The sequence below is a fragment of the Lithobates pipiens genome, unplaced genomic scaffold, assembly GCF_037356315.1.
Source record: "Lithobates pipiens isolate NorthernLeopardFrog02 unplaced genomic scaffold, aLitPip1_a1.2 Scaffold_16, whole genome shotgun sequence".
In the NCBI taxonomy this organism is placed as follows: Eukaryota; Metazoa; Chordata; class Amphibia; order Anura; family Ranidae; genus Lithobates; species Lithobates pipiens.
Genome location: NW_027507748.1, coordinates 205,314,224 through 205,339,663, shown reverse-complemented (window position 1 = coordinate 205,339,663; position 25,440 = coordinate 205,314,224). Strand labels below are relative to the sequence as shown.

General features: G+C 44.7%; 1 protein-coding gene across 3 annotated transcripts in view; it reads right to left on the bottom strand.

Annotated features, from left to right (window-relative positions):
* KDM6A (lysine demethylase 6A) overlaps positions 1–25,440 on the bottom strand; it is a 224,553-nt gene that overhangs the window by 163,567 nt on the left and 35,546 nt on the right. For all 3 annotated transcript variants that reach the window (XM_077480926.1, XM_077480927.1, XM_077480928.1), the window contains exon 3: positions 1,553–1,661. In XM_077480926.1, the coding sequence (XP_077337052.1) occupies positions 1,553–1,661 (109 nt within the window). The remainder of the gene's footprint in view (positions 1–1,552; positions 1,662–25,440) is intronic.

Genomic DNA, 25,440 nt, shown 5'->3' with positions numbered 1-25,440 from the left:
CAATCTTCAGCTTAAAGAAAATTCTTCCTTATGTTGGAGCATACTCATCCAGGGCTAATAGTGCCTCTTGGGTGGTGCATCGGGCCTCTATGTAAAATCCTTCTCTTTGATGTACATCAGGGGACACAGAGGTCCCTCCCTTCTTGGTATACACTTGTATTGCTTGTCTACAAAACTGAGGACCCCCAGTAGTGGGAGGGGTTATATAGGGAGTACACTTCATGCCTTAGGGCAGTGATGGTGAACCTCGGCACCCCAGATGTTTTGCAACTACATTTCCCATGATGCTCAGCTACACTGCAGAGTTCATGAGCATCATGGGAAATGTAGTTCCAAAACATCTGGGGTGCCGAGGTTCACCATCACTGCCTTAGGGCATGCCAGTGTCCATCACCCATCAGCGCCCTGTAACCCACATAGTAAGTACTATGGCTCTGTGTCCCCGATGTACAAAGAAAAGTATTTTACAAGTAAGCCGTTTTAAAAATCCTGTTATTTTCAGTTTTTGGATGCGTTAAAACATTTTAGAACTAAGGCTTCATGTACACTACAGCCCCTAAACTTGAATTTGGGAGCTTCAACCTCCCTCAACCCCTCTCCTGAACGCAGAAGAACCGCATATAGGATAGGAACGTTTTATCCACTGGCAAAGACAAACTGTGGCAAAATCCTGGCACAATATTACTGCGTTTGAGGCCGGCGGCAAAAGTAGGCTGTGTGTACATGAAGCCTTAAAATTTGTTCAACCTCAAAAATGTTTTCTGAATGCAAAGACCCTGGATAATAAAAAGGTGGCAGTTACAGTTTTTTTGTGTCACATATTAGAGCACGTTTATCAAACAATTAAAAAAAAAAAAAAATACATCAAGGTTAATTTTAGTCCACACCATTTTTATTTTTATTTTTTTTTACTTAATAAAGGAAATTATGAGTCAATAGAAACCAAACATGTGAAGCCTTAAAATTGTGCATGCTCATGAAAGGATAAACTTTGGCATATGCAATTGTCAATAGAGTCCGACGGATCTTGTCCGAAACTGTTGCATACAAAACGGTCGGACAAAGTTGTCGGAAAATCTGATCGTTCAGAACGTGATGACGTAACTTCGTTACGATGGGACTACATTCAGGCTAGTAGCCAATAGCTTTGATATGATGCATGCGTGGCACTTGGCCCAATCGGAATTCTCTACACATGATCGGAGTATGTCCGATCGGAGCAGTTTGTCGGAAAATATTTCCAGCAAGTTGGAAAATTTGGTCCGACGGAAACAGTCCGATGCATACCACACACAGTCGGATTATCCGACAAAACGGTCCGATAGGACACATTCCGATGGATTCTCCGACCGTGTGTACAAGGGCTAACAGCAGGATGTTGCATGAAATCAGAGATTAGGGCATTGCATTTCCTTTTTCAAAATGGACAACAATGGATAACATCTTAAGTCAATAATTATAACAATTAAAAAATGCAGTTATCGGAATGCTTCATAAGCTTATAATTGTTTCTTACTAAGCGATTCCACATAGAAAAACATTTTAGCCTTACCTTTTGGATAGTCTTCCAATAATAGGTTGAAATGGCCTAACTGACAGAAGAAATCAGACTCTACTTTTCCTTCAGATTTTAAGATTAGGGCCTCATAGCAACGAACAGCCTAAATCAAAGAAAATCAAAGGTTATCAACATGTTATCTCAACTTCTTAAAAAAACATATCATTTATCTGAAATGCAATACTATGTAAAGCATATTTATCACAATTGATAGCCAATGCATACCCTTTAATTGAATATAGAGTGCCGATTAGTGGGGTCAATTTATTTTTTCAGAGCAATAAAACAAACTAAAGTTAAGTAAAATCATTTTTAGTCTGGATAGACAAGGAAAGGGCCAGACCCCTTGTCAGGCTTTTATTGATGAGATAGGGAACACTGTGCTTTTTACAATTTTGCGAAGCATACAGTACAAGCAACGTAAAAACTGCTGATCTGAGCTTTGAAAGTTATAATTCAAACCATGCAAAAAAGGGCCATTTTTTGTGTCCTCCCTTGGTAGATTCACCTTGTCCTGGTGACCAATGTCAATGAAAATGAAAGGGAGAGGAAATCCAACATTTTAGCAGTTAAATCAAGAGGTGAAGGAAAATACTTCAACGGGGACACATGTTCTGGTGACAACTCTCTAAGATGGAAATTGTGATCACCAAGGAGAGATTAATCTCAATTTCTGTTCCATCATTAAAAGATGTGAAGGGAATTCTCTCTAGCAGGAGACAAGCAGTAAAACTAACCGGACAAGGGGTTTTGACCATTCCCTACTATACTGAAAATTCTAATAAAAAGTATGGCTTTAAATGGCACTTTACTGAGCAATGCAAGTGAGGCATGTGCTTAACCACTTCAATACAGGGCACTTAAACACCTTCCTGCCCAGACCAATTTTGAGCTTTCAGCGCTGTCGCACTTTGAATGACAATTGCGCGGTCATGCTACACTGTACCCAAATGAAATTTTTATCATTTTTTTTCCCACAAATAGAGCTTTCTTTTGGTGGTATTTGATCACCTCTACGGTTTTTATTTTTTGCACTACAAATAAAAAAATACAGAAAATTTAGAAAAAAAAAAAATGTTTGTTTCAGTTTCAAAACGTTGTAAATAAGTACGTTTTCTCCTTCACTGATGGGCACTGATGGGGCTACACTGATGGGCACTGATGGGGCTACACTGATGGGCACCAATGAAGTGGCACCAATGAAGTGGCACCAATGAAGTGGCACCAATGAAGTGGCACTGATGAGGTGGCATTGATGGACATTGATAGGCGGCACGGATGAGCGACACGGACGGGCACTCATAGGCGGCACAGGTGGGCACTCATAGGCGGCACAGGTGGGCACTCATAGGCGGCACAGGTGGGCACTCATAGGCGGCATTGGTGTTATACTGTACTAATGGATGCCAATCAGTGCCAAACAATAATGCATGCCAATCAGTGATGCCCATTGTGGGCACTGATTGGCATCCATTATGGGCACTGATTGGCATCCATTGTGCTGACCATTGGCATCCCTGGTGGTCTAGGGAGGATTACCTTTTCCCTGGTGGTCTGGTGGCGTCCCTGGTGGTCCAGTGTGGGCATCCTCGGGGGGGCTGTGCTGATAATCGATCAGCACAGACCCCCCCCCCCCGTCAGAGGAGCAGCCGATCTGTCAGACGCGAGTGAGGAAAAGCCGATCACCGGCTCTTCCCATTTACACTGTGATCAGCCGTGATTGGACACGGCTGATGACGTGGTAAAGAGTCTCAGTCGGAGACTCTTTACAGAGATCGTAGTTGCCGGGTGTCAGACTGACACCCCGCAACAACAATCGCCGCGATGCGAGCCCCCGGGGGCGCGCAGCGGCTCATAATCCTGATCATGTCATATGACGTCCGATCAGGATTATGAAACCACTTTGCCACCGTCAATTGCCTATAGGGTGGGCGGCAAGTGGTTAAAGAATTAAAAAGGTAGTAGGTTAAATAAGATTCCTAAAGGCTGCTTTCACACTGGGGCGGGAGCGGCGTCGGCGGTAAAGTGCCGTTATTTTTAGCGGCGCTTTACCGTCGTTTTAGCAGCGGTCTGCGGGCGCTAGCGGGGTGGTTTTAACCCCCGCTAGCGGCCAAAAAAGGGTTAAACCCACCCGCAAAGCGCCGCTGCGCCGGCGGTATTGCCGCGGTGTCCCACTGATTTCAATGGGTAGGAGCGGTGAATACACCGCTCCAAAGATGCGGCTAGCAGGACTTTTTTCACCGTCCTGCCAGCGCATCGCTCCAGTGTGAAAGCCCTCCGGCTTTGACACTGGAGTGAAAGGGGCCGGTTTTTTTCAAGCGCTACACAGGCGCTATTTTTAGCGCTGTAACGCCTGAATACCGCCCCAGTGTGAAAGCAGCCAAAAGCAGTTTACCTATACCGGTCATTTTCACCAAGTTCAAGGAGATTATTCCCCAAAAAATCAGCCAATACAAGAGAATAGACCCTGACATACTCTTCCTGATTCATCCAAACAGGAGAGCACTTTGTACTTAATATAGAAAGAGGATGAATGCACAAAGTTTTCTATATTGAAGTTCATTGAGTGACACAGGATTCAAAGACAATTGGTTATAGAGCAGCCTACAGGAGGAATTGGATTGCTATAATCCCTGCCTTTTCCAGCATAATTTGGTTTATAACAAACAGTGCAAAGAACAAGACCATAAATACAGAGGGGTGTTTGTGTTGGGTAGTCCAAAACGGCATAGCAAACAAAACCAACAGAAAAATTATTGACTGCCTGTAGCTCAAAGGCTGCCTTGAAGGACCGTATGCCTAAACATCTCCACTTGGTACATCTTGAGAATGTTTTAACAAAAAAGCTCTAGAAGCAATTGACAGATCTAGAAGAGTGAACTTTAAAACAGTACTAGGGTTCGTGCACACTGAATCTCAAAGAATCGGCTTTTACGGGCTTTTGAGCCCCCTTTTCTGCCTGAAAACTCCCCTCCATTTTAGCCAATGAGTCCATGAACACTATGGCCTTTTCATGAGTTCACAGGCATATGCTCTTACATGCAGAAAAAAAACCAAACTCACAGAATGCAGTCACCCCATAAAAGTGGTGAGCTGAAATGTAAACAAATTTGTTTTTAGGTCTAACCGCTCACCGACCAGCCACCCTCATACTGCAGCAGGTTGGCACGATCCCACGAGCAGTCATAGCTATACGTCGAGTCGCAGGATCGGGATAGTAGGCGGGTCACAATCGGTGGCCACGAGCGATTGCAGGCACAAGAGGCAGAACAGGGATGAGTGTGTGTAAACAAACACTTCCCTGTTATGAGAGGCGTGACAGATCGTGACTTCCCATTAGCTAGGAATCACTATCGGTCACTTCCTCTAGGTCAGTCCCCTCCCCCTTCAGTTAGAAACACAAACAGGGAACACAGCTAACCCCTTGTTCACCCCCTAGTGTTAACCCCTTCCCTGCCAGTGACATTTTTTCAGTAGTCAGTGCATTTTTATAGCACTGATAGCTGTATAAACGTCAATGGTCCCAAAAATGTGTCTACGGTGTCCGATATGTCTGCCATAATGTCGCAGTCTTTTTTTTTTTTTTTTTTATCAAATCGCTCATTGCCACTACTAGTAAAAAAATAAAAAATAAAATAAAAATGTAAAAATGCTTTAAATCTATCCCCTATTTTGTAGACGCTATAGCTTCCACGCAAACCAATCAATATACGCTTATTGCATTTTTTTTTTTATTTACCAAAAATATGTCGAAGAATACATATCGCCCTGAAGTATGAAAAATTTTTAAAAATGGGGGTATTCTAGCAAAAAGGAGGGGATCCTGTGTAATTTCACCTTACAGATTTTTCTGTAAGGGTGGACTTGCCCTTTAAAAAGACTTCAAGTCCAACTACTCAGTGTTCCTTTCCTCAACAAATATTTATCATAGTTTTCATTAGCTGCATGTTGCTAGTGAAGAAACTAAAACAAAAATAAAATACAGTTTCAATTCAGATGACTAAAATACAAACTAAAAATAGTATATTAGTCAAAAGACTGACAAACTTAATATTTGATGTCAAAATGAACCCTGCACCTACGGAAAACCAAAATATAACTAAGGTGGGGCTATGCAGGGGTTAATTGCTCATTAAGGTCTAGGATATAGAAGATCTACTTATCTGATTTGTTTCTACTGGCATTGGCAGGTGGCACTGGCAGGTGACAATGGGTAGCACAGATTGACAGGTGGCACTGGCAGATGGCATTAGAGAGAGAGAGAGAGAGAGAGAGAGAGAGAGAGAGAGAGAGAGAGAGAGAGAGAGAGAGAGAGAGAGAGAGGACATTCAGCGTGATGTCAGAGGTGGTCGGGACCCGGCAGCTAGCCAGCCAATGATTGGGCTGCTTAAGAAAGGGGAGGGGCCACACACACATCGGCCCACCCAGATCCCATCCCATTGGCTGGTTTGGAAATCAGGGTCCCGCCCACCCTGACATTCAGCCACAATTTGGTCCTTTGGCTGGCAGTTTGCTTCTACTTACAGAATTTCCCATTTGACAGCCTAGGGCCCAGTACACACGATCAGAAAATCGTAGGAAAAATACTGCGCCTTTGAAGCGATCGTACGATATTGGATCATTAGTACAGACCGTTCTAGAGCCGAGCAGGACATTTAATCCATAGTTTCATAGTTAGTAAGGTTGAATATAGACACCAGTCCATCCAGTTCAACCTGAGTGAGTGTCAACAATTGCCCCTGTACATTACACACTCACGTTGGTCCCTACCCTCAAAGAGCCCACAATCCAAGGTCCCCATTCATATACTAGGGCCAATTTTGGACAGAAGCCAATTAACCTACCTGCATGTCTTTGGATTGTGGGAGGAAACCGGAGTACCCGGAGGAAACCCATGCAGGCACAGGGAGAACATGCAAACTCCAGGCAGGTAGTGTCGTGGTTGGGATTTGAACCAGCGACCCTTCTTACTGCTAGGTGAGAGTGCTAACCACTACACCACTGTGCCGCCAATACGATACACAAAAAATAATAATTCCGTACCATGCCAGGTAGAACGATTTTCATTTAATCAGTACAGCTGTCATTCGAAAATGCAATACAAATTCATTACAACACATGACATCACTTTCAAATTTTTTTATTCTGTCGTACAAGTGTAACTGTGAAACTGAATGCTCCCTGCAGTGCTGCACTGTGTGAAACTGTATGGAGAGAGTACAAGAATTTTTGCGACATTAGTAAACTCTTCAGATTCAATCTGAGATCAGCATGCAAAAAAAAAAACCACCACCAATGAAAGTGTAAACCTATAGGCATTATAAGTGCATTTACACTGACAATTTTCTTGGTCCCATGCAAAGGCCCACAGATGCCTGTTGATGTTGTCAGTGAACCTAATGCACCTTTCGGTGGCATCCTGATGTGGCAATGATGCTGCACTGCTCCTTACTTCACAGTTGCCACTCATGTCAGCTGTCCTTACTTGCGCTACAGTAGGATGAAATATTTGCAGGGGGTGTGGCCACACCTAGTCTTGCCCTCCGGATTTATAGCACTAGCTCTGTTGCTGAAACCCTCCCATTGTAAGCTTCAGTGTCGGAGAGGGGGGAGCTTGTGAAACACAAACTGAGGACTTGGCTCAGTCAGCTAAGGTAAAGGAAGTGTTTTGTTTACATTGATGCTTGAGCATCACATAGTAACTGGCTTTGGTACTGGTTTATATCGTCATGCAGGAGCTTTTCGCTGTACTTTTAGTACATCTCTAAATATACATTTTTGTTTTCTGCAAGCGGTTTAAGTGCCTGCATTTGCCCTGGCATCAGCTTCTTGCAGTATCTGTAGAGTAGAGCTCAGAATGGGAGACAGAAGCAGCACAAAAAGCCAATCAGCTGTGTTGCAGTGCTCATGAGCTAACAATGAACTTCTTTTCACCAATCACATAATAGGGTGGGTACCTGTAAGCTTAGGAACCCTCTCACAGCTAGACTGTCCCATAGTTAAACATTGCTCATTTTAGTTGCACTTTACTGTCACTGCAGAGGTGCTTTGCAGGGGGGAGCACTGCCGAAGCGCATTTCAATGGTGGGCAGGGTGGTTTGGTATATAAACTGCCCCAAAGATGCTGCTTGCAGGACTTTCTCTATCCCACAAGCACACCGGCTCAGTGTGAAAGCACTTGGGCTTTCACACTGGGGAGGCACGATAGGCGATTTTCAGTCGCTATTTTTAGCGCAAAAAAAGAAAAGCGCCTCAGTGTGAAAGGGGTTTTAATGAATTACAGAGGAAAAAGGTTCTCAAAGCCTGCCAGATAGGAATTTTCACCAAGGCATTAAGCAGGTAAATCAACTCCCATATATAGGGCCGAAACAACTAATACAGTATGAAAATAGTTGTCAACTATTATCATACTCGATTAGTTGGTCAGCCGAATGCATTATTTGTTTACATATCAGGAAATACAGTGCAACAGACACACAGCTCAGTACACTGTCCATACATGTCAGTAAGTGCCTAAAAACTTGTACATGTGAAAGGAGCAATGTCTCATGGGACATGTAGTCCTGGGCAGGAAGTGAGTGGTTCTAAAAGAAGAAGCATTTTACCTTGCTATTGGGGCACTCTGAAGGCATGAGGAGCTAGGAGCGTCTGTTGGGGACCCCAGAAGAGGAAGTCAGGGCTGCTTTGTGCAAAACCATTACATGGAACAGGCATGATTTTTTTTTTTTTTTAACCACTTCAGCTCCGGACCAATAAACACCTTAAGGACCAGAGGTCTTTTTGCAATTTCGCACTGCGCTGCTTTAACTGGTAATTGCGCGGTCATGCAATATTGCACCCAAACGAAATTTGCGTCCTTTTCTTCCCACAAATAGAGCTTTCTTTTGATGGTATTTGATTGCCTCCGCGATTTTTTTTTTTTTTGCGATATAAATGGAAAAAGAGCGAAAATTTTGAAAAAAAAAGATATTTTCTTCTTTTTGTTATAAGAAAAATCGAATAAACTAAATTTTAGTCATACATTGAGGGCAAAATTTATTCAGCCACATGTCTTTAGTAAAAAAAATGTCAATAAGCGTATATTTTTTGGTTTGCGCAAAAGTTATAGCGTCTACAAACTAGAGTACATTTTCTGGAATTTACACAGCTTTTAATTTATGACTGCCGATCTCATTTCTTGAGGTGCTAAAATGGCAGGGCAGTACAAATCCCCCCCAAATGACCCCATTTTGGAAAGTAGACACCCCAAGGAAATTGCTGATGGGTATGTTGAGCCCATTGAATATTTATTTTTTTTGTCCCAAGGGATTGAATAATGACAAAAAAAAAAAAAAAGTCACTAAATGATATATTGCTCACACATGCCATGGTTATATGTGGAATTGCACCCCAAAATATATTCCGCTACTTCTCCCGAGTATGGCGATACCACGTGTGTGGGACTTTTTGGGAGTCTAGTCGCGCACGGCACCCCGAAAACCAATCACCACCTTCAGGATTTCTAAGGGTGCAAATTTTTGATTTAACTCCTCACTACCTATCACAGTTTCGAAGGCCATAAAATGCCAAAATAGCACAAAACCCCCCAAAATGACCCCATTTTGGAAAGTAGACACCCCAAGCTATTTACTGAGAGGCATGTTGAGTCCATGGAATATTTTATATTTTGCCACAAGTTGCGGGAATATTACAAACTTTTTTTTTTTTGCACCAAGTTGTCACTAAATGATATATTGCTCACACATGCTATGGGCATATGTGAAATGACACCCCAAAATACATTCTGCTGCTTCTCCCGAGTACGGGGATACCACATGTGTGGGACTTTTTGGGAGTCTAGTCGCGCACGGCACCCCGAAAACCAATCACCACCTTCAGGATTTCTAAGGGTGCAAATTTTTGATTTAACTCCTCACTACCTATCACAGTTTCGAAGGCCATAAAATGCCAAAATAGCACAAAACCCCCCCAAATGACCCCATTTTGGAAAGTAGACACCCCAAGCTATTTACTGAGAGGCATGTTGAGTCCATGGAATATTTTATATTTTGCCAAAAGTTGCGGGAATATTACAAACTTTTTTTTTTTTTGCACAAAGTTGTCACTAAATGATATATTGCTCACACATGCTATGGGCAGAAGTCAAGTTACACCCCAAAATAAATTCTGCTGCTTCTCCCGAGTACGGGGATACCACATGTGGGGGACTTTTTGGGAGCCTAGCCACGTACGGGACCCCGAAAACCAAGCACTGCCTTCCGGATTTGAATATAAAATGCTATAAAAAACAAACTAACCAGAGTCACCCGTAACACTTATACGGTGATCAGTGGTGAAAGGGTTAACTAGGGGCAATCAGGGGGTTCAAATTTTTATTAGGTAGCATATGGGGGTCCCTGGCGCTATATAAAAACCTGACGGGGAACCTAAATAACTAACTGGCTAACCAGCGTCACCAGTGACACTTATACTGTGATCGCTGGTGAAAGGGGGTGAAAGGGTTAACTAGCAGAAATCAGGGGGTTAAAACCATTATTGGGTAGTATATCGGGGTACCTAGCGCTATAAAAACCTGGCGGTGAACCTAAAAAAATAACTAGCTACCTAGCGACTGTAGCGACACTAATGCAGCGATCAGAAAAACGATCGCTTAGTGACACTGGCAAAAGGGGGTGAAAGGGTTAACTAGCGGCAATCAGGGGGTTAAAAACATTATTGGGTAGTATATCGGGGTACCTAGCGATATAAAAACCTGGCGGTGAACCTAAAAAAATAACTAGCTACCTAGCGACACTAGCGACACATGCAGCGATCAGAAAAATGATCGCTTAGTGACACTGGCAAAAGGGGGTGAAAGGGTTAACTCTAGGGGCAATCAGGGGGTTAAATCTTTATTGGGGGGTGATAGGGGGCTACCCTGGACCTAACACTAACTGTCCTGACAGTTTTTACTGTCACAACTGACACTGAATGCATTGATCAGTAAAGAAATGATCAATGCAATCAGTGACACTGTGACTGGGGGGGGAGGGGGGGCGGGGGGGGGGGATCGGGGGGCGATCGGGGGGGGATCGGGGGGGGGGGGGGATCGGGGGGGGTTTGTGTGCCTGTGTGTACCTACATGTCAGTGTAGTGTTGGTGCACACTTACTTTTACTCTTCTCCTCGTAGTCCGGTCAAAAAGACCGCCCCGAGGAGAATGACATCACTTCCTCCTTCCTGTGTAAACAATACACAGGGGAGGAAGCTTCTCATTGGCCAGGAGCGATCCAGAGGGGGTGGCCGAAAACCAACGGCCATCCCCTCATCACGGAGCGCTCCTGGACCGAATCGGACCGCCGTAACCAGCGGGAGGGGGTCCGATCGGACCCCCCACCCGCTGGAAGGCAATCACGTAGATGTACGTGATTGTGCCTGCCTGTGCCATTGTGCTGACGTACAATGGCAATACGGCGGTCCTCAAGTGGTTAAACAAGTCACTTTAACCCACTTCAGGCCCGGAAAATTGTACCCACTTCTGACCGGAGCACTTTTTGCGATTCGGCACTGCGCCGTTTGACAATTGCGCGCTCATGCGACGTGGCTCTCAAACAAAATTGACGTCTTTCCCCCACAAATAGAGCTTTCTTTTGGTGGTATTTGATCACCTCTGCGGTTTTTATTTTTTGCACTATAAACAAAAAGCGACAATTTTGAAAAAACACATTTTTTACATTTTGCTATAATATCCCCCAAATATATATATATATATATATATATATATATATATATATATATATATATATATATATATATATATATATATATATATATATATATATATATATATATATATATATATATAAATATAATATTTCTTCCTCAGTTTAGGCCGATACGTATTCTACATATATTTTTGTTGGGGAAGAGGGGAAATCGCAATAAGCGTTTATTGATTGGTTTGCACAAAAGTTAGAGTGTTTACAAAATAGGGATAGTTTATGGCATTTTTATTAATTTTATTATTTTTTTACTAGTAATTGCAGCGATCTTTATCGTGACTGACATTATGGTGGACACGTCAGACATAGACACATTTTTGGGACCATTGTCCTTTATACAGCAATCAGTGCTATATAAATGCACCGATTCCTGTGTAAATGACACTGGCAGTGAAGGGGTTAACCACTAGAGGGTAGTGTAAGGGTTATGTGTGCCCTGGGGAGTGTTTCTAACTGTGGGGTGGCATGGCTAAGTGTGACACGTCCCTGATCTCTACTCCCAATCACAGGTAGCAGAGATCAGTGGCACGGCCACTAGGCAGAACGGGGTGATGCTTGTTTACATTAGCATCTCCCCATTCTTCCTCTCAGTGGGGCGATCGCGGGTATCACCACGGCGATAGAGTCCGTGGGACCCGCGACCCGACTCACAGAGCTTGCCGCGGGCGCGCGCGCCTCTTAAAGGGCCACGTACATTAGTTGCCTGTACGATCCCTTCTGCCAACGTATATAGGCGTAAAGGCAGTCGGCAAGAGGTTAAAGAATCTGTGCAGGGAAGATCAGCATCTAAACCCAGAGAAGCTGGGGGTTGATAGACTGGAGATAATACAAGGCAGGGCTTGACAAAACCCGGGCGCCAGGTCGCATTTGCGACTAAAATTAGCGACCTGGCGCAGCACAGCTGGGGTATCCTGTCTTTTATTCTAACACCCTAGAGAATAAAATGGTGGTCGTTGCAATACTGTCTGTCACACCGTATTTGCGCAGCGGACTTACAAGCGCACTTTTTTGGGGGAAAAATAATTTATTTAAAAAATAAAACAGTAAAGTTAGCCCAATTTTTTTTATATTGTGAAAGATAACGTTACGCCGAGTAAATTGATACCCAACATGTCACGCGTCAAAATTGCGCCGCTCATGGAATGGCGACAAACTTTTACCCTTTAAAAACTCCATAGGCAACGTTTAAAAAATTCTACAGGTTGCATGTTTTGAGTTACAGAGGAGGTTTAGGGCTAGAATTATTGCTCTGGCTCTACCGATCACGGCATTATCTCACATGTGTGGTTTGAACACCGCTTTCATATGCGGGCGGGACAGGGCGAGTTTAAAAAATGTTTTTTTTTTTACTGTTCTTTAAAAAAAAAAAAGAATAAAAAAAAAAAGTGCGTCACTTTTATTCCTATTACAAGGAATGTAAAAATCCCTTGTAATAGAAAAAAGCATGACAGGTCCTCTTAAATATGAAATCTGGGGTCAGAGAGACCTCAGATCTCATATTTACACTAAAATGCCATTTGAAAAAAATAAAATAAAAAATGTCCCTCTAAGAGCTATGGGCAATGACTTGGAGACAGGTGGGGGGGGGGGGGGGGGGGGGCTGCGCTATCTTCCTCTCACTCGTCTCCATATCAGGCCAGGGACCGGTCCGGATCGCCGTTACCGCTCTGGGTCCTAACTTTAGCTGGCTCCTAGATTCCAAGCAAATTTGTCAAGCCCTGATACAAGGTATTACAATTAAAGTAAACTTTAACCAGTTGTAAAGATCAGGTGATCAGTGGTGCATGCGTTTTCAAGAAGGTTTGCCAGTCCAGAAAGCATCTTTAACCACTTCAGGACCGCCGTATTGCCCTTGTACGTCAGCACAATGGCACAGGCAGGCACAATCACGTACATCTACGTGATTGCCTTCCAGCGGGTGGGGGGTCCGATCGGACCCCCTCCCGCTGTTTACGGCGGTCCGATTCGGTCCAGGAGCGCTCCGTGATGAGGGGATGGCCGTTGGTTTTCGGCCACCCCCTCTGGATCGCTCCTGGCCAATGAGAAGCTTCCTCCCCTGTGTATTGTTTACACAGGAAGGAGGAAGTGATGTCATTCTCCTCGGGGCGGTCTTTTTGACCGGACTACGAGGAGAAGACTAAAAGTAAGTGTGCACCAACACTACACTGACATGTAGGTACACACAGGCACACAAACCCCCCCCCCCCGATCCTCCCCCCCCCCCCCCCCCCCAGTCACAGTGTCACTGATTACATTGATCATTTCTTTACTGATCAATGCATTCAGTGTCAGTTGTGACAGTAAAAACTGTCAGGACAGTTAGTGTTAGGTCCAGGGTAGCCCCCTATCACCCCCCAATAAAGATTTAACCCCCTGATTGCCCCTAGAGTTAACCCTTTCACCCCCTTTTGCCAGTGTCACTAAGCGATCATTTTTCTGATCGCTGCATGTGTAGCTAGGTAGCTAGTTATTTTTTTAGGTTCCGGTTTTATATCGCTAGGTACCCCAATATACTACCCAATAATGGTTTTAACCCCCTGATTGCCGCTAGTTAACCCTTTCACCCCCTTTTGCCAGTGTCACTAAGTGATCGTTTTTCTGATCGCTGCATTAGTGTCGCTACAGTCGCTAGGTAGCTAGTTATTTTTTTAGGTTCACCGCCAGGTTTTTATAGCGCTAGGTACCCCGATATACTACCCAATAATGGTTTTAACCCCCTGATTTCCGCTAGTTAACCCTTTCACCCCCTTTCACCAGCGATCACAGTATAAGTGTCACTGGTGACGCTGGTTAGCCAGTTAGTTATTTAGGTTCCCCGTCAGGTTTTTATATAGCGCCAGGGACCCCCATATACTACCCAATAAAAATTTGAACCCCCTGATTGCCCCTAGTTAACCCTTTCACCACTGATCACCGTATAAGTGTTACGGGTGACTCTGGTTAGTTTGTTTTTTATAGCATTTTATATTCAAATCCGGAAGGCAGTGCTTGGTTTTCGGGGTCCCGTACGTGGCTAGGCTCCCAAAAAGTCCCCCACATGTGGTATCCCGGTACTCGGGAGAAGCAGCAGAATTTATTTTGGGGTGTAATTTGACTTCTGCCCATAGCATGTGTGAGCAATATATCATTTAGTGACAACTTTGTGCAAAAAAAAAAAAAGTTTGTAATATTCCCGCAACTTTTGGCAAAATATAAAATATTCCATGGACTCAACATGCCTCTCAGTAAATAGCTTGGGGTGTCTACTTTCCAAAATGGGGTCATTTGGGGGGGTTTTGTGCTATTTTGGCATTTTATGGCCTTCGAAACTGTGATAGGTAGTGAGGAGTTAAATCAAAAATTTGCACCCTTAGAAATCCTGAAGGTGGTGATTGGTTTTCGGGGTGCCGTGCGCGACTAGACTCCCAAAAAGTCCCACACACGTGGTATCGCCATACTCGGGAGAAGTAGCGGAATATATTTTGGGGTGCAATTCCACATATAACCATGGCATGTGTGAGCAATATATCATTTAGTGACAACTTTTTGTAAAAAAAATTTTTTTTTTTTTTGTCATTATTCAATCCCTTAGGACAAAAAAAATAAATATTCAATGGGCTCAACATACCCATCAGCAATTTCCTTGGGGTGTCTACTTTCCAAAATGGGGTCATTTGGGGGGGATTTGTACTGCCCTGCCATTTTAGCACCTCAAGAAATGAGATCGGCAGTCATAAATTAAAAGCTGCGTAAATTCCAGAAAATGTACTCTAGTTTGTAGACGCTATAACTTTTGCGCAAACCAAAAAATATACGCTTATTGACATTTTTTTTACTAAAGACATGTGGCTGAATAAATTTTGCCCTCAATGTATGACTAAAATTTAGTTTATTCGATTTTTCTTATAACAAAAAGAAGAAAATATCTTTTTTTTTTCAAAATTTTCGCTCTTTTTCCATTTATATCGCAAAAAAAAAAAAAAAAAAATCGCAGAGGCAATCAAAAGAAAGCTCTATTTGTGGGAAGAAAAGGACGCAAATTTCGTTTGGGTGCAATATTGCATGACCGCGCAATTACCAGTTAAAGCAGCGCAGTGCGAAATTGCAAAAAGACCTCTGGTCCTTAAGGTGTTTATTGGTCCGGAGCTGAAGTGGTTAAAGAGGAAGTAAACCCTGATGAGTTTACTTCCTCTTTCATTCCCTGCAAAGGCAAAGCATAATGGACTACTATGCATCGCATAGTAGCCCATTATGTGTCACTTACCTGACACAGGAGCCAGCGAAGTCACCGCTGTCCCCTGTAGTCCACCGCATCTGTCTTTTCGGTGGGTCTCGCAGCTCCACCGCTGTCATTCGGCGAAGCCGCGATGACGTTACTCACGTGCATGCGCACGGGAGCAGAGACGCGCAGCATTGCACGGCATCTTCGTTATCGAGGATGCCACGCTCAGTGTGCCTGCGCGCCACTGTCTACGGCGCATGCGCCGTAGACAGCGGTGCCCGTCTTCGGGCAAATATCTCCTAAACCGTATAGGTTTGGGAGATATTTCTTGGACCTGCAGGTAAGCCTTAATCTAGGCTTACCTGTAGGTCAAAGTGTTTTGTAAGGGTTTACAACCACTTTAAGGGCATGGCAGCCCACTTTTAAAGGAATGAAAAAGTTTCACAAAAAACAGCAATTTCCCACACAGGGGTTCCACCATTGCTGTAACTCGCACGCTTTAGCCTACTGCCTTACCCACTTGCCACACGGTCACTTCAAGGATCAAGCCTAGGCCTTAGTGTCCTCAGACCCACACAAAGTTTTCCGTCAAGGTCTCCGAGTTTACCTAGGGCCAGCTTCTTGCTGCTCATTCGCAGACCACTTCTGCCTCCTGCAGATATGCACGCTCAGGCTGCTCATCTGCAGCCACCGACTCCTAGGGACCTCCTATCTCTCTTGGGTGGAGCTCTCTCCAACTGGGAGCCCTGAACTCTAACCCCAGGACTAATATGAAACCAGCCCACAGCTGTGAATCAGCATGCCTGGCTCTCCAAAAATCTGGGTGCAACTGCTTGCATTGATCATATCCATAGAAAAAAAACCTTTATCTTTTAATACTACTTTAATATAGATTTCTATCACCCTTCATATAGCTTCAGGTCCGATTCTTAGTTAAAATGCCCATATATCCCAATTCTGGGTGTATTATATATGAGAATATTACTAGTAGTAGTATAGTAATACATTAGTATATTACTTTCACAGTATAAATTAACCCCTTATAGTAGCGATTATCTGCTCTTTTTGTACTATAAAGGGCTCATTTTAGTTTTGTTTTTTTAACCCCATTATGACCGGCGATACAAAAAAAAAGCCTGAATGAAAATGTCAGTTGACATTCACTTGATTTTAACATTCAGGTTTTAAAATGAATTTACTTTCCGCCGAAAATCACACATTGTCCGAAAATTCCTTTGACCGAAAAGTTTTCTATTCTGCTCTTTCGAATTTTCCCATTACTGATTGAAAACTAGCGTCAAATTTGACCCCACTAACGATTAGGAAATCGAATACGAACGTTTTTAAAATTGAATTTTTTTTTTAAGTAAAACTGACATGGGAAGTGAAGGGGTTAACTAGTTGGCTAGGAAGGGGTTGCGTGTCCTTGGGAGTGATTCTGTTAGGGGGTGCGGCACCGATCACAGGGAGCAGAGATCAGTGACAGTGTCACTAGGCAGAACGGGGAAATGCTTGTTTACATTAGCATCTCCCCATTCTTCCTCTCCGTGAGAGGATTGCAGGTATCCACACGGACATAGTCTGCAGGCCCCGTGATCTACTCGCGGCGGGTGCGCACGATGGCACGGCAGCAAATTCAGATGGAAGTCCAGGTACGCCCATTTGCGCAGCCATGCCATTCTGTTGACGTAAATGTACAGGCGGCAGTCGGCAAGCGGTTAACTAAATTATACACCCCACTTTTTATTTTAAAGGTTATTAAGCGATCAAAACAATAAATTGGCCAACTAATCGATTATGAAAATAATCGTTAGTTGCAGCCCTACAGGTAAGCTTATATGTGAAAGGATGAGAGAAAGTGCAATATTATGAAAAGTATGAAAGGAGAGTGAAGTTGAGCTTCAATTATTCCATATCTTCTCTGCAGAGGCAGATTTATTTTGAACATTGAGTTGAATAGAGGCACTTTAAAACAAGTTGGCAATGGCAGTCCCATATTTCCATCCTCAAACATTCACATTAAAAGGTCCAGTTTACACCACATGCAGTCAATTGCATTTTCTTTCTGCTTCAAAAATGCATGGAAAGTAGGTCACATGGTTTCCAACGGCACAATTCACTCCAGGGCAGTCCATTCCAGGAAGAAAAAAATACAACATACTGCATTTTTCCTGCAGTGGAACAGTAAAATGCATCAAACATGCAGTGGGACACTTCATAAGCACAAAAGCGCACCGCAAGTACAGTGAAAAAAAAAACCCATCTGGAATGCATCCAGAAACTCATCAAAAACACAAAAACCATAACAAAACACACCTCGGAACACAAACAGCTTTAACATGCATGTATAAACGGAATGGGAACAGATCTGTAGTGCGATCTTGTGGTGTGAACTGGCCCTAAATAACCACTGTAACAACGTGAACGCTGCAACAGACAACCAATAAATGCCAGATTTCCCAATAAAGAGCAAAAAACTTTACAAGTGCTGACATCCTCCAAAACCTGCTACATTAGAGCAGGACACACAAGCACAATCTGCAGGTCATGTCTCTTCACTCACCTTGTGAATCTAGAAGAACACACAGGTCTTGCAACTTATTTTACACCGGATTATAAATCTGAGAAAAGAGCAATTACAAGAGGTTTTTTATCTAACCCCCAACTGCTCTCTCCCCTTTACATAGGGCAGCCATGTTCCAGGTACACCCACTGTGAGAAACACCCCACCTCCCCAAAGTGCAATGCATATCCCATACCTGGGCCTTCTGTTAGCATTAAAGAGGAACTGCAGTCTGCTCACATATTTTGTAATAAAGACATCTTTGCCATTCTGAAGCTTCCCTCCAACCACTTTGCATATCATTTTATATACTGCGATTCAGTACTTGCCAAATATGCTTCAGAAATCTCCCTCCACTGAGTCTGGCCACAATTTTTTTTTTTTAAATATGCAGCTGAAGCTGCTGCCTTTTCACTTCCTGGATTTACATACAGAGGCATGCCTCCAGCTCTGCGGCTCTCATTGGCCCTCTTATGACTCATCCCCCCTCCCTGACAATCTCTCTCTAGAGAGATGTATGGTGGCATAAGCCTGGGCTTTTTACCATTCAAGAAACAGGAAGTGGGCTTTATAATGTATTTACTGGCAGGGAAAAAAAAGGTTTCTGAAGTTAAAACAAGGGCAGAAAGGGCGTGGCCTGGACGGCGACCAAGATGGCAGCTTAATTCTAGTGCTCCTGCGATCCGGGGACCGACTTTAACCAAGTGGGGAACCCTTACTGCCTAACCCTCACAATGCCGCCATGAGTAGGTTCACCCGCAGTTCCTCCTCCTCCCGAGCTACTCTGGAGCGCTTTCAGTCCGAGCGCATGTCTGCACACGCGGCTCTGCAGGCCCAGACACCGAACCTCGCCTGTAGCTGACCCAGGCATGCTGAGGACGGGGGGGATCTGACCGCACTCTCTCTCCCAGCCTCCTCGATCTGGAGAAAGTAGCGCTGGACATTAAAAACATGTTTACTGCAGCCATAGCGGACCTTAGAGCTGACATACAAATGGCAGTACAGCGCACTGGAGAAGTGGAACAGACGACCCAGATCCATGCTGCAGCCATCCGTCAAATACAACACTCATGATTCCCAGCTGCCCCATCTTCTAGACCTCCACAGACATATCAAGGACCTCGATAATCGAGGAAGGAGGCATAATATTAGAGTGCGGGGTATCCCTGAGAGTGGTGACCCTGGAAACTTGCAGCAAACCCTCTGTGCAATCTTTAACGATTTGATTGACCGCCCAGCAGATTCACCAATCGGAATGGAAAGGGCTCATCGCACTTTACGCCCCCCACCACGGGACAATGAACCACCTAGGGATGTGACATGCTGCATTGTTAATTTCCCTCTGAAGGAAGAAATCCTCCGTAAAGCAAGGGACAGAGGGCGCATTCTACACAATGGAGCTGAGATCAAACTCTTTCAAGATCTCTCGCAGATCACCCTACAAAAGAGGAAAGACCTGCACCCCCTGCTGGAAGCACTGCGTTCCAGAAATATACAATTCCGCTGGAGATTTCCCTTCGCGCTATCAGCATCCGCTAGAGGGCGATCTGCAATCATTTGCACGCCGGAAGATCTTCACATGTTTTGCGACCAACTTGATCTGCCGCAAATAGAACTTCCAGAATGGTACGCTTTCTATTTTCCCCCAGGAACCATGGCTGCCAGTCTCCCTCAACCCATCTCTGAGAGCTCAGTGCCAGAGGTCCCGCGAACAGAGCAGATCAACACTCTCTGAATGCCCGGTCTTTCCGCCGGGATCTCTACCATCGCAGCCCAGGGTCACCGTCTTCGTCGTCCGCGCGGAGAGATCGCCTGGCCTCATGAGCAGTACAGCCAGACTGTCATTCGACACACCATGCACGTAAGTGCCCCACCTTTACGTTAATCCTAACTTTCTTTTTGCTGACCAGTTACGTTTTCTATGTGTTTTGCCTTGTGACCCTCTCCTCCTGCTATACCTGCTTGGCTGACCGGAATGCACATTCACCCACACAAGCAATTCGGACTAACAGCGAGGGCCCAGAAAAAGCGAAGCCCACACCTCTTGCATTGGAATCCACACGTCTGAACCCAAATGGCGATCAAACACGTCCACAAACACTGAACTGCAGATTCTCCCCAACATTTGTGAAGTCCTGACTCGTATTACTGAGGTAAATTACTCTTTTGCTCGCGCCTCTCATAGTCACCGATTATTTCCTAGTCAGTATACAACAGAGTTCTCTCCTGCTCAACCTGCCGGCTTTTTCGAGACCAGAACCGCTATTGTGGACTCGTTGACCTACTGGACACCATGGAGTTTAGCGCTGGCTCCATATGGACAATAGGGAAGAAGTAGGGACAAGGGCATGATAGGGCTTTGCAAGATCTTGACCTTCCTTAGGCCCTCTCCCTCCCTCCCACCATAGAACCTTCTGCCCCCCCCCCCCCCCCCCCCCGTTTTTTTTTATGGTAATTGCAAGGCATATAATATTGATAGAAGCTCTACTCCCTGGAAGACTCTGGAATACGAGCTGAGGGTTACATTAATGTTGCTGTTTATGTTTCACATTAATATTGCTGTGTATTGTTTATGTTCAAATTTTGACTGACAACTGGGATGTGGCGTTTATGTTTAGCCGGTTCCCTTCTACACTACATTCCTCTCACCCTTGTTTTAGCAAAGCCCCCAAACTTGTGTCCCCTGGATCGCAGAGACCTCGTGGTCCCCATCCGTTCTCTCGGCTCCACACAGCGGTCCTACTGGACGTCTGCTGACACCCCCCACCCTTATCCCTTTAGGTGGCACCACCTCGGGTGTTGCTTCTTCCCCTTCATCTCTGCCTCTTTGGTAGACCCTCCACTTTTCCCATACCCCCTTACTTCCCCAGTTTGTCTCCCCCTCCTCCTCTCCTCTTTGACAAGTCTAATACCCCTCCATCCTCCCTCCTTCGCCCTATCTTGTGCTTCCCCCCCCCCCCCCCCCCCCGATTGTACCACCCTCACGCCTCGGGTTCATAGCCCCTATATCCTCTAACCTTCCTAAACTTAGTTCCGATTCCATGTTCTGCCATGCAAAGTAAGCCATCTTCCCCACCCCCCTAACCCTGAAATGTGTATCATTAAACGCAAAAGGCCTCAATCTTCCCGGGAAAAGATCACAACTACTGTCCTCCCTCACACAACACAAGGCACGCTTCATCTACTTGCAGGAAACACACTTTCGGTCTGATGCGATTCCCAAACTGTCCAATCATATATACCGAACTGCATTCCATGCCACGAACCCAGATTCCAAGACCAAAGGGGTTTCGATTCTAGTGTCTAAACATGCAGATTTTCAATTATCTGATTCCCTCGCAGACCCTGCAGGCACATTTCTCCCTTTCTCAAGGGTACTTATGCTTCAAAACCAATAAACTTCTATCCACTTTCCAGAAGGGTGTGGTGGTCCTCGGAGGTGATTTCAACGTCCCTTTGAACCCTATCCTAGATTTTTCCTCTGGATCCTCTAGTTTACCCTTTAAGGCCCTACGACAAATTAAGCAGGAACTCCAGCAACTGTCTACATGATGCCTGGCGCACTCTGTTCCCCTCCTCGAAAGAATATACCTTTTTCTCCCCCCCCCCCCCCCACCAGAAATACTCCAGGATCGACTATTTCTTCCTGTCCCAACCAGATCTATCCTGCCTACAACTGTCCACAATAGAACCGATGTTCCTTTCCGATCACCATCCAATTACACTCAACTTCCCCGAGACTCGCACAACAAAAACCTGGCGGTTGAACCCATCCCTTTTAAAGGACCCTGCTACTATAGACCGCATACGCACACAAATTTGCCAATATTTCTCTGAGAATGATAATCAGGAGGTGTCTCCTATCTGCCTCTGGGAAGCACACAAGTGCGTGATCCGGGGTGAGCTACTGTCCTTAGCGGCAAAAAACAAAAAAGAAGCCCAAGATAGGATGAACGCACTGACGAGCAATATTAAATCACTAGAATTCACAAGCAGACACGAGCACAGTCTACCCTCCAGGAACTCATTCACACCCGCTCTCTACTTCTGGATGAGCTGGGCAAGATCACTAAATATACATTCTTGGCCAGAAAATCTTCTACGAGCATGGCAACAAGAGCGGGCGCCTACTGGCCCGCTCAGTCCAAGCTTTCAAACCTTCCACCATAATTCACCACATTCGCAACAAGCGAGGGGATCTTCTGGCCAAGAATGAGGACATAGCAGGTGAATTTGAGAGATTTTACTCGAATCTGTACAACTTACACTCTGGCCCAGGACATCAGACCCCTTCTGAAACCTGAAACAAAAACATCAGATTTTCTTGCTCAATACAGTCCAAAACCTTTAACCCCCCCAAGAGATTCAAGAGATGGAGAGCCCCCTTTCAGGAATAGAGTTGAATAATGCCATTAAACAAATGAAACCAGGTAAGAGCCCGGGGCCGGATGGCTTCACCCTCCAATACTATAAACTTTTCTCCAATGTTCTAGCCCCTAGGCTTCTCTCCACTTTCAACGCACTGGCGGATCCCCTTGCGTCTCCGGGTAACATGCTGTCGGCGCATATTTCTGTTATCCCTAAGGAAGGGAAGGACCCCACCTATGTAGCTAGCTACAGACCAATTTCCCTTTTAAATGTCGATATTAAGCTGTATGCGAAAATTCTGGCTAATAGGCTACTTCCTCTACTGCCGATCTTATCTCCAGAGATCAGGTGGGATTTGTCCCTGATAGAGAGGCCAGGGACAATACAATCCGTACCTTTAACATTCACCATTGGCTAACAACCTCAACCTCTAAAGGCTTTTTCCTTTCCTTGTATGCGGAGAAGGCGTTCGATAGAGTGGCCTGGGACTATATGCAGGAAGTACTCAGGGCCCTGGGCCTTATGTCCCTTTACGCCTGTCCCACCACTGCCGTGAGGATCAATAGCCACCTGTCGAGCGCCTTCTCCATCTCCAATGACACACGTCAGGGCTGCCTCCTATCGCCCCTAAGTTATGTCCTGACCCTTGAGCCTTTTCTCAATAGAATACGGAGCAACCCCGACATAAGAGGAGTGATGGTGAAGGGTGAGGCGTACAAAGTCGCAGCCTTCGCTGATGACATTTTGCTCTCCCTAACATCTCCCCGAACCTCACTGCCCAATCTTCTCAAAGACATAGCCACTTTCGGTACACTGTCCAACCTTAAAATCAACCACGCGAAATCTCAAGCCTTAAACGTATCCCTTACCCCGCAGGAACTACTCCATTGCCAAGAATATTTCCCCTTTCAGTGGGAAGCGATTGCGATAACTTACCTCGGTATTCGGATCCCTTCCGATTTGTCGAATCTATGTAAGGAACTTCCATGAGGCTCTCCTCAAGATGCAAAATCACTTGAAAGACTGGATGGGATTGAACGTCTAGTTCAATCTATCCCGATTCACCTTCCCCCGCATTTCTTTTCAAGCTACAAGAAAGCCTGCTCGGCCTTTATTTGGAAGGGCCGCTCGCCCCCCCCCCCCCCCCGTATTAAATATAACAGACTAACGCTTCACAAAACCAAAGGAGGTATTGGCTTACCAGACCTACATAGGTACTACATGGCGTGTCACCTTACTCTAGTATAGCAGACTGGAATATACAAAGGCCCAAAAAAAAAAAAATTGACATGTCTGGAAAACTCCTTCACTCCTGACTCTCTTCATTTACTCCCCTGGTTATCTTCAAAACATTGGCCATCCCACATTTCTACACACCCACTTATATACCCCTCTCAGTTTTCAAAAAAGCATCCCAATCCGGGACATTTTCTCGCCTTCCGGGACCTCTAACCTCCTTGAGAGGAAACCCAGCCTTCCCTCCAGGTGAATCCCAACAATTTTTATGCCAAGAATGGCCATATGAGGACGTCTTAGCCTCACAATTTTTCTCGGGTGGGACCCTTATCCCTCTAGAGAAATTGAACTCCATCTCCAAAACCACCTCCTTCCCCTTCTGGACCTATAGGCAAATAAGACATTTCCTCACGACACATTCACAGCAGGACCACTGGTCAAGACAACTCGCACCCTTTGAAGAAATCTGCCATCGTAAGACACCTTGTATCTCGCCTTTATGCCCTTCCTCTCGAGGACCCAAACTATGCACCACACTCATCGCAGTTAGCTTGGAATAGGGACCTACCTACACCTCTAACCAAAGAAGACTGGGATCCCATATTTGAATATGGGCACAAATGCTTTTTGAAGGTTGCCATCCAAGAGAATTGTTCTAAAGTAATTACTAGATGGTATAGGACCCCATCCCGCATTCATAAATTCTCCCCAACTGTCCCTAATATTTGCTGGAGGTGTGAAACAGCGGAGGGCACCATGATCCACATTTGGTGGACGTGCGACAAACTGAAACCCTTCTGGACAGAGGTCCATGACCTGATAACCCAGATTACCACTTTCACCCTAGATTATTAACCCGCACAGTTCTTACTACACCATACATCTCTACTCAGAAAAGACTACTACAAATCGTTAGCCATGCACATGGTGAATGCGGCTAAGCTTTGCATACCGATCCACTGGCATTCAAAAAGCGCCCCCACGATTAAAGAATGGCTGATGCGGATCTCCCATATTAAAAATATGGAAGAACTAATCCACAGCTCACAAGATAGAATGCACAAATTCTCGGTCACCTGGGCTTGTCGGAACCACTTTGTCACATCAGACAGATACCGCCAATACATGTCCTAAAATAATCTCCCAGAAGAAATTCTAAACTCCCTCAATGGGCCGGAGAACTCGGGGGAGATGGGGGGCGGAGCCACACGGGAGCGTCCCACTACCTAAATTCCTGGATCTAATACCCTCCCGACACCCCCGCCCCACCTGTGTTTCCCAGTATTAATCTGTAACCTGGAATGGCGCTTTCGTTTTACTGTAAAAAAGGTGGCTCTTTTTAGACCATATGTTTTCTTGTAATGTACTCCAAGCTTCTATTGTTAAAAAAAAATTTCATGAAAAAAAAAACCCCCCCAAGGGCAGAAGATTTAATAGATGGAAAAGTTGATGACTGAAGGTCCACTTTAACGTACATAGGATATCAATGCGCTGACCCTGTACAGTCCAGGCACTTAGAAAAACATTTCTAGTTTGTATTCCCACTGACATTTACTGGAAGTCTCATACTGTATATAGGCTTGCTATATAGGCTTGCTACAGCAACATTTTATTTGCTGGCCATTCCTGGTGGGATTCTTACACTAGATTTTTGCAGGGTTTTTTTTCATAAATTGCAAAGATGACAGTTACTGTAGTTTTGAAAAACTTGTCAGACAGTTTTTGGAATTATTTTCCATGAACTATTTTTTTGA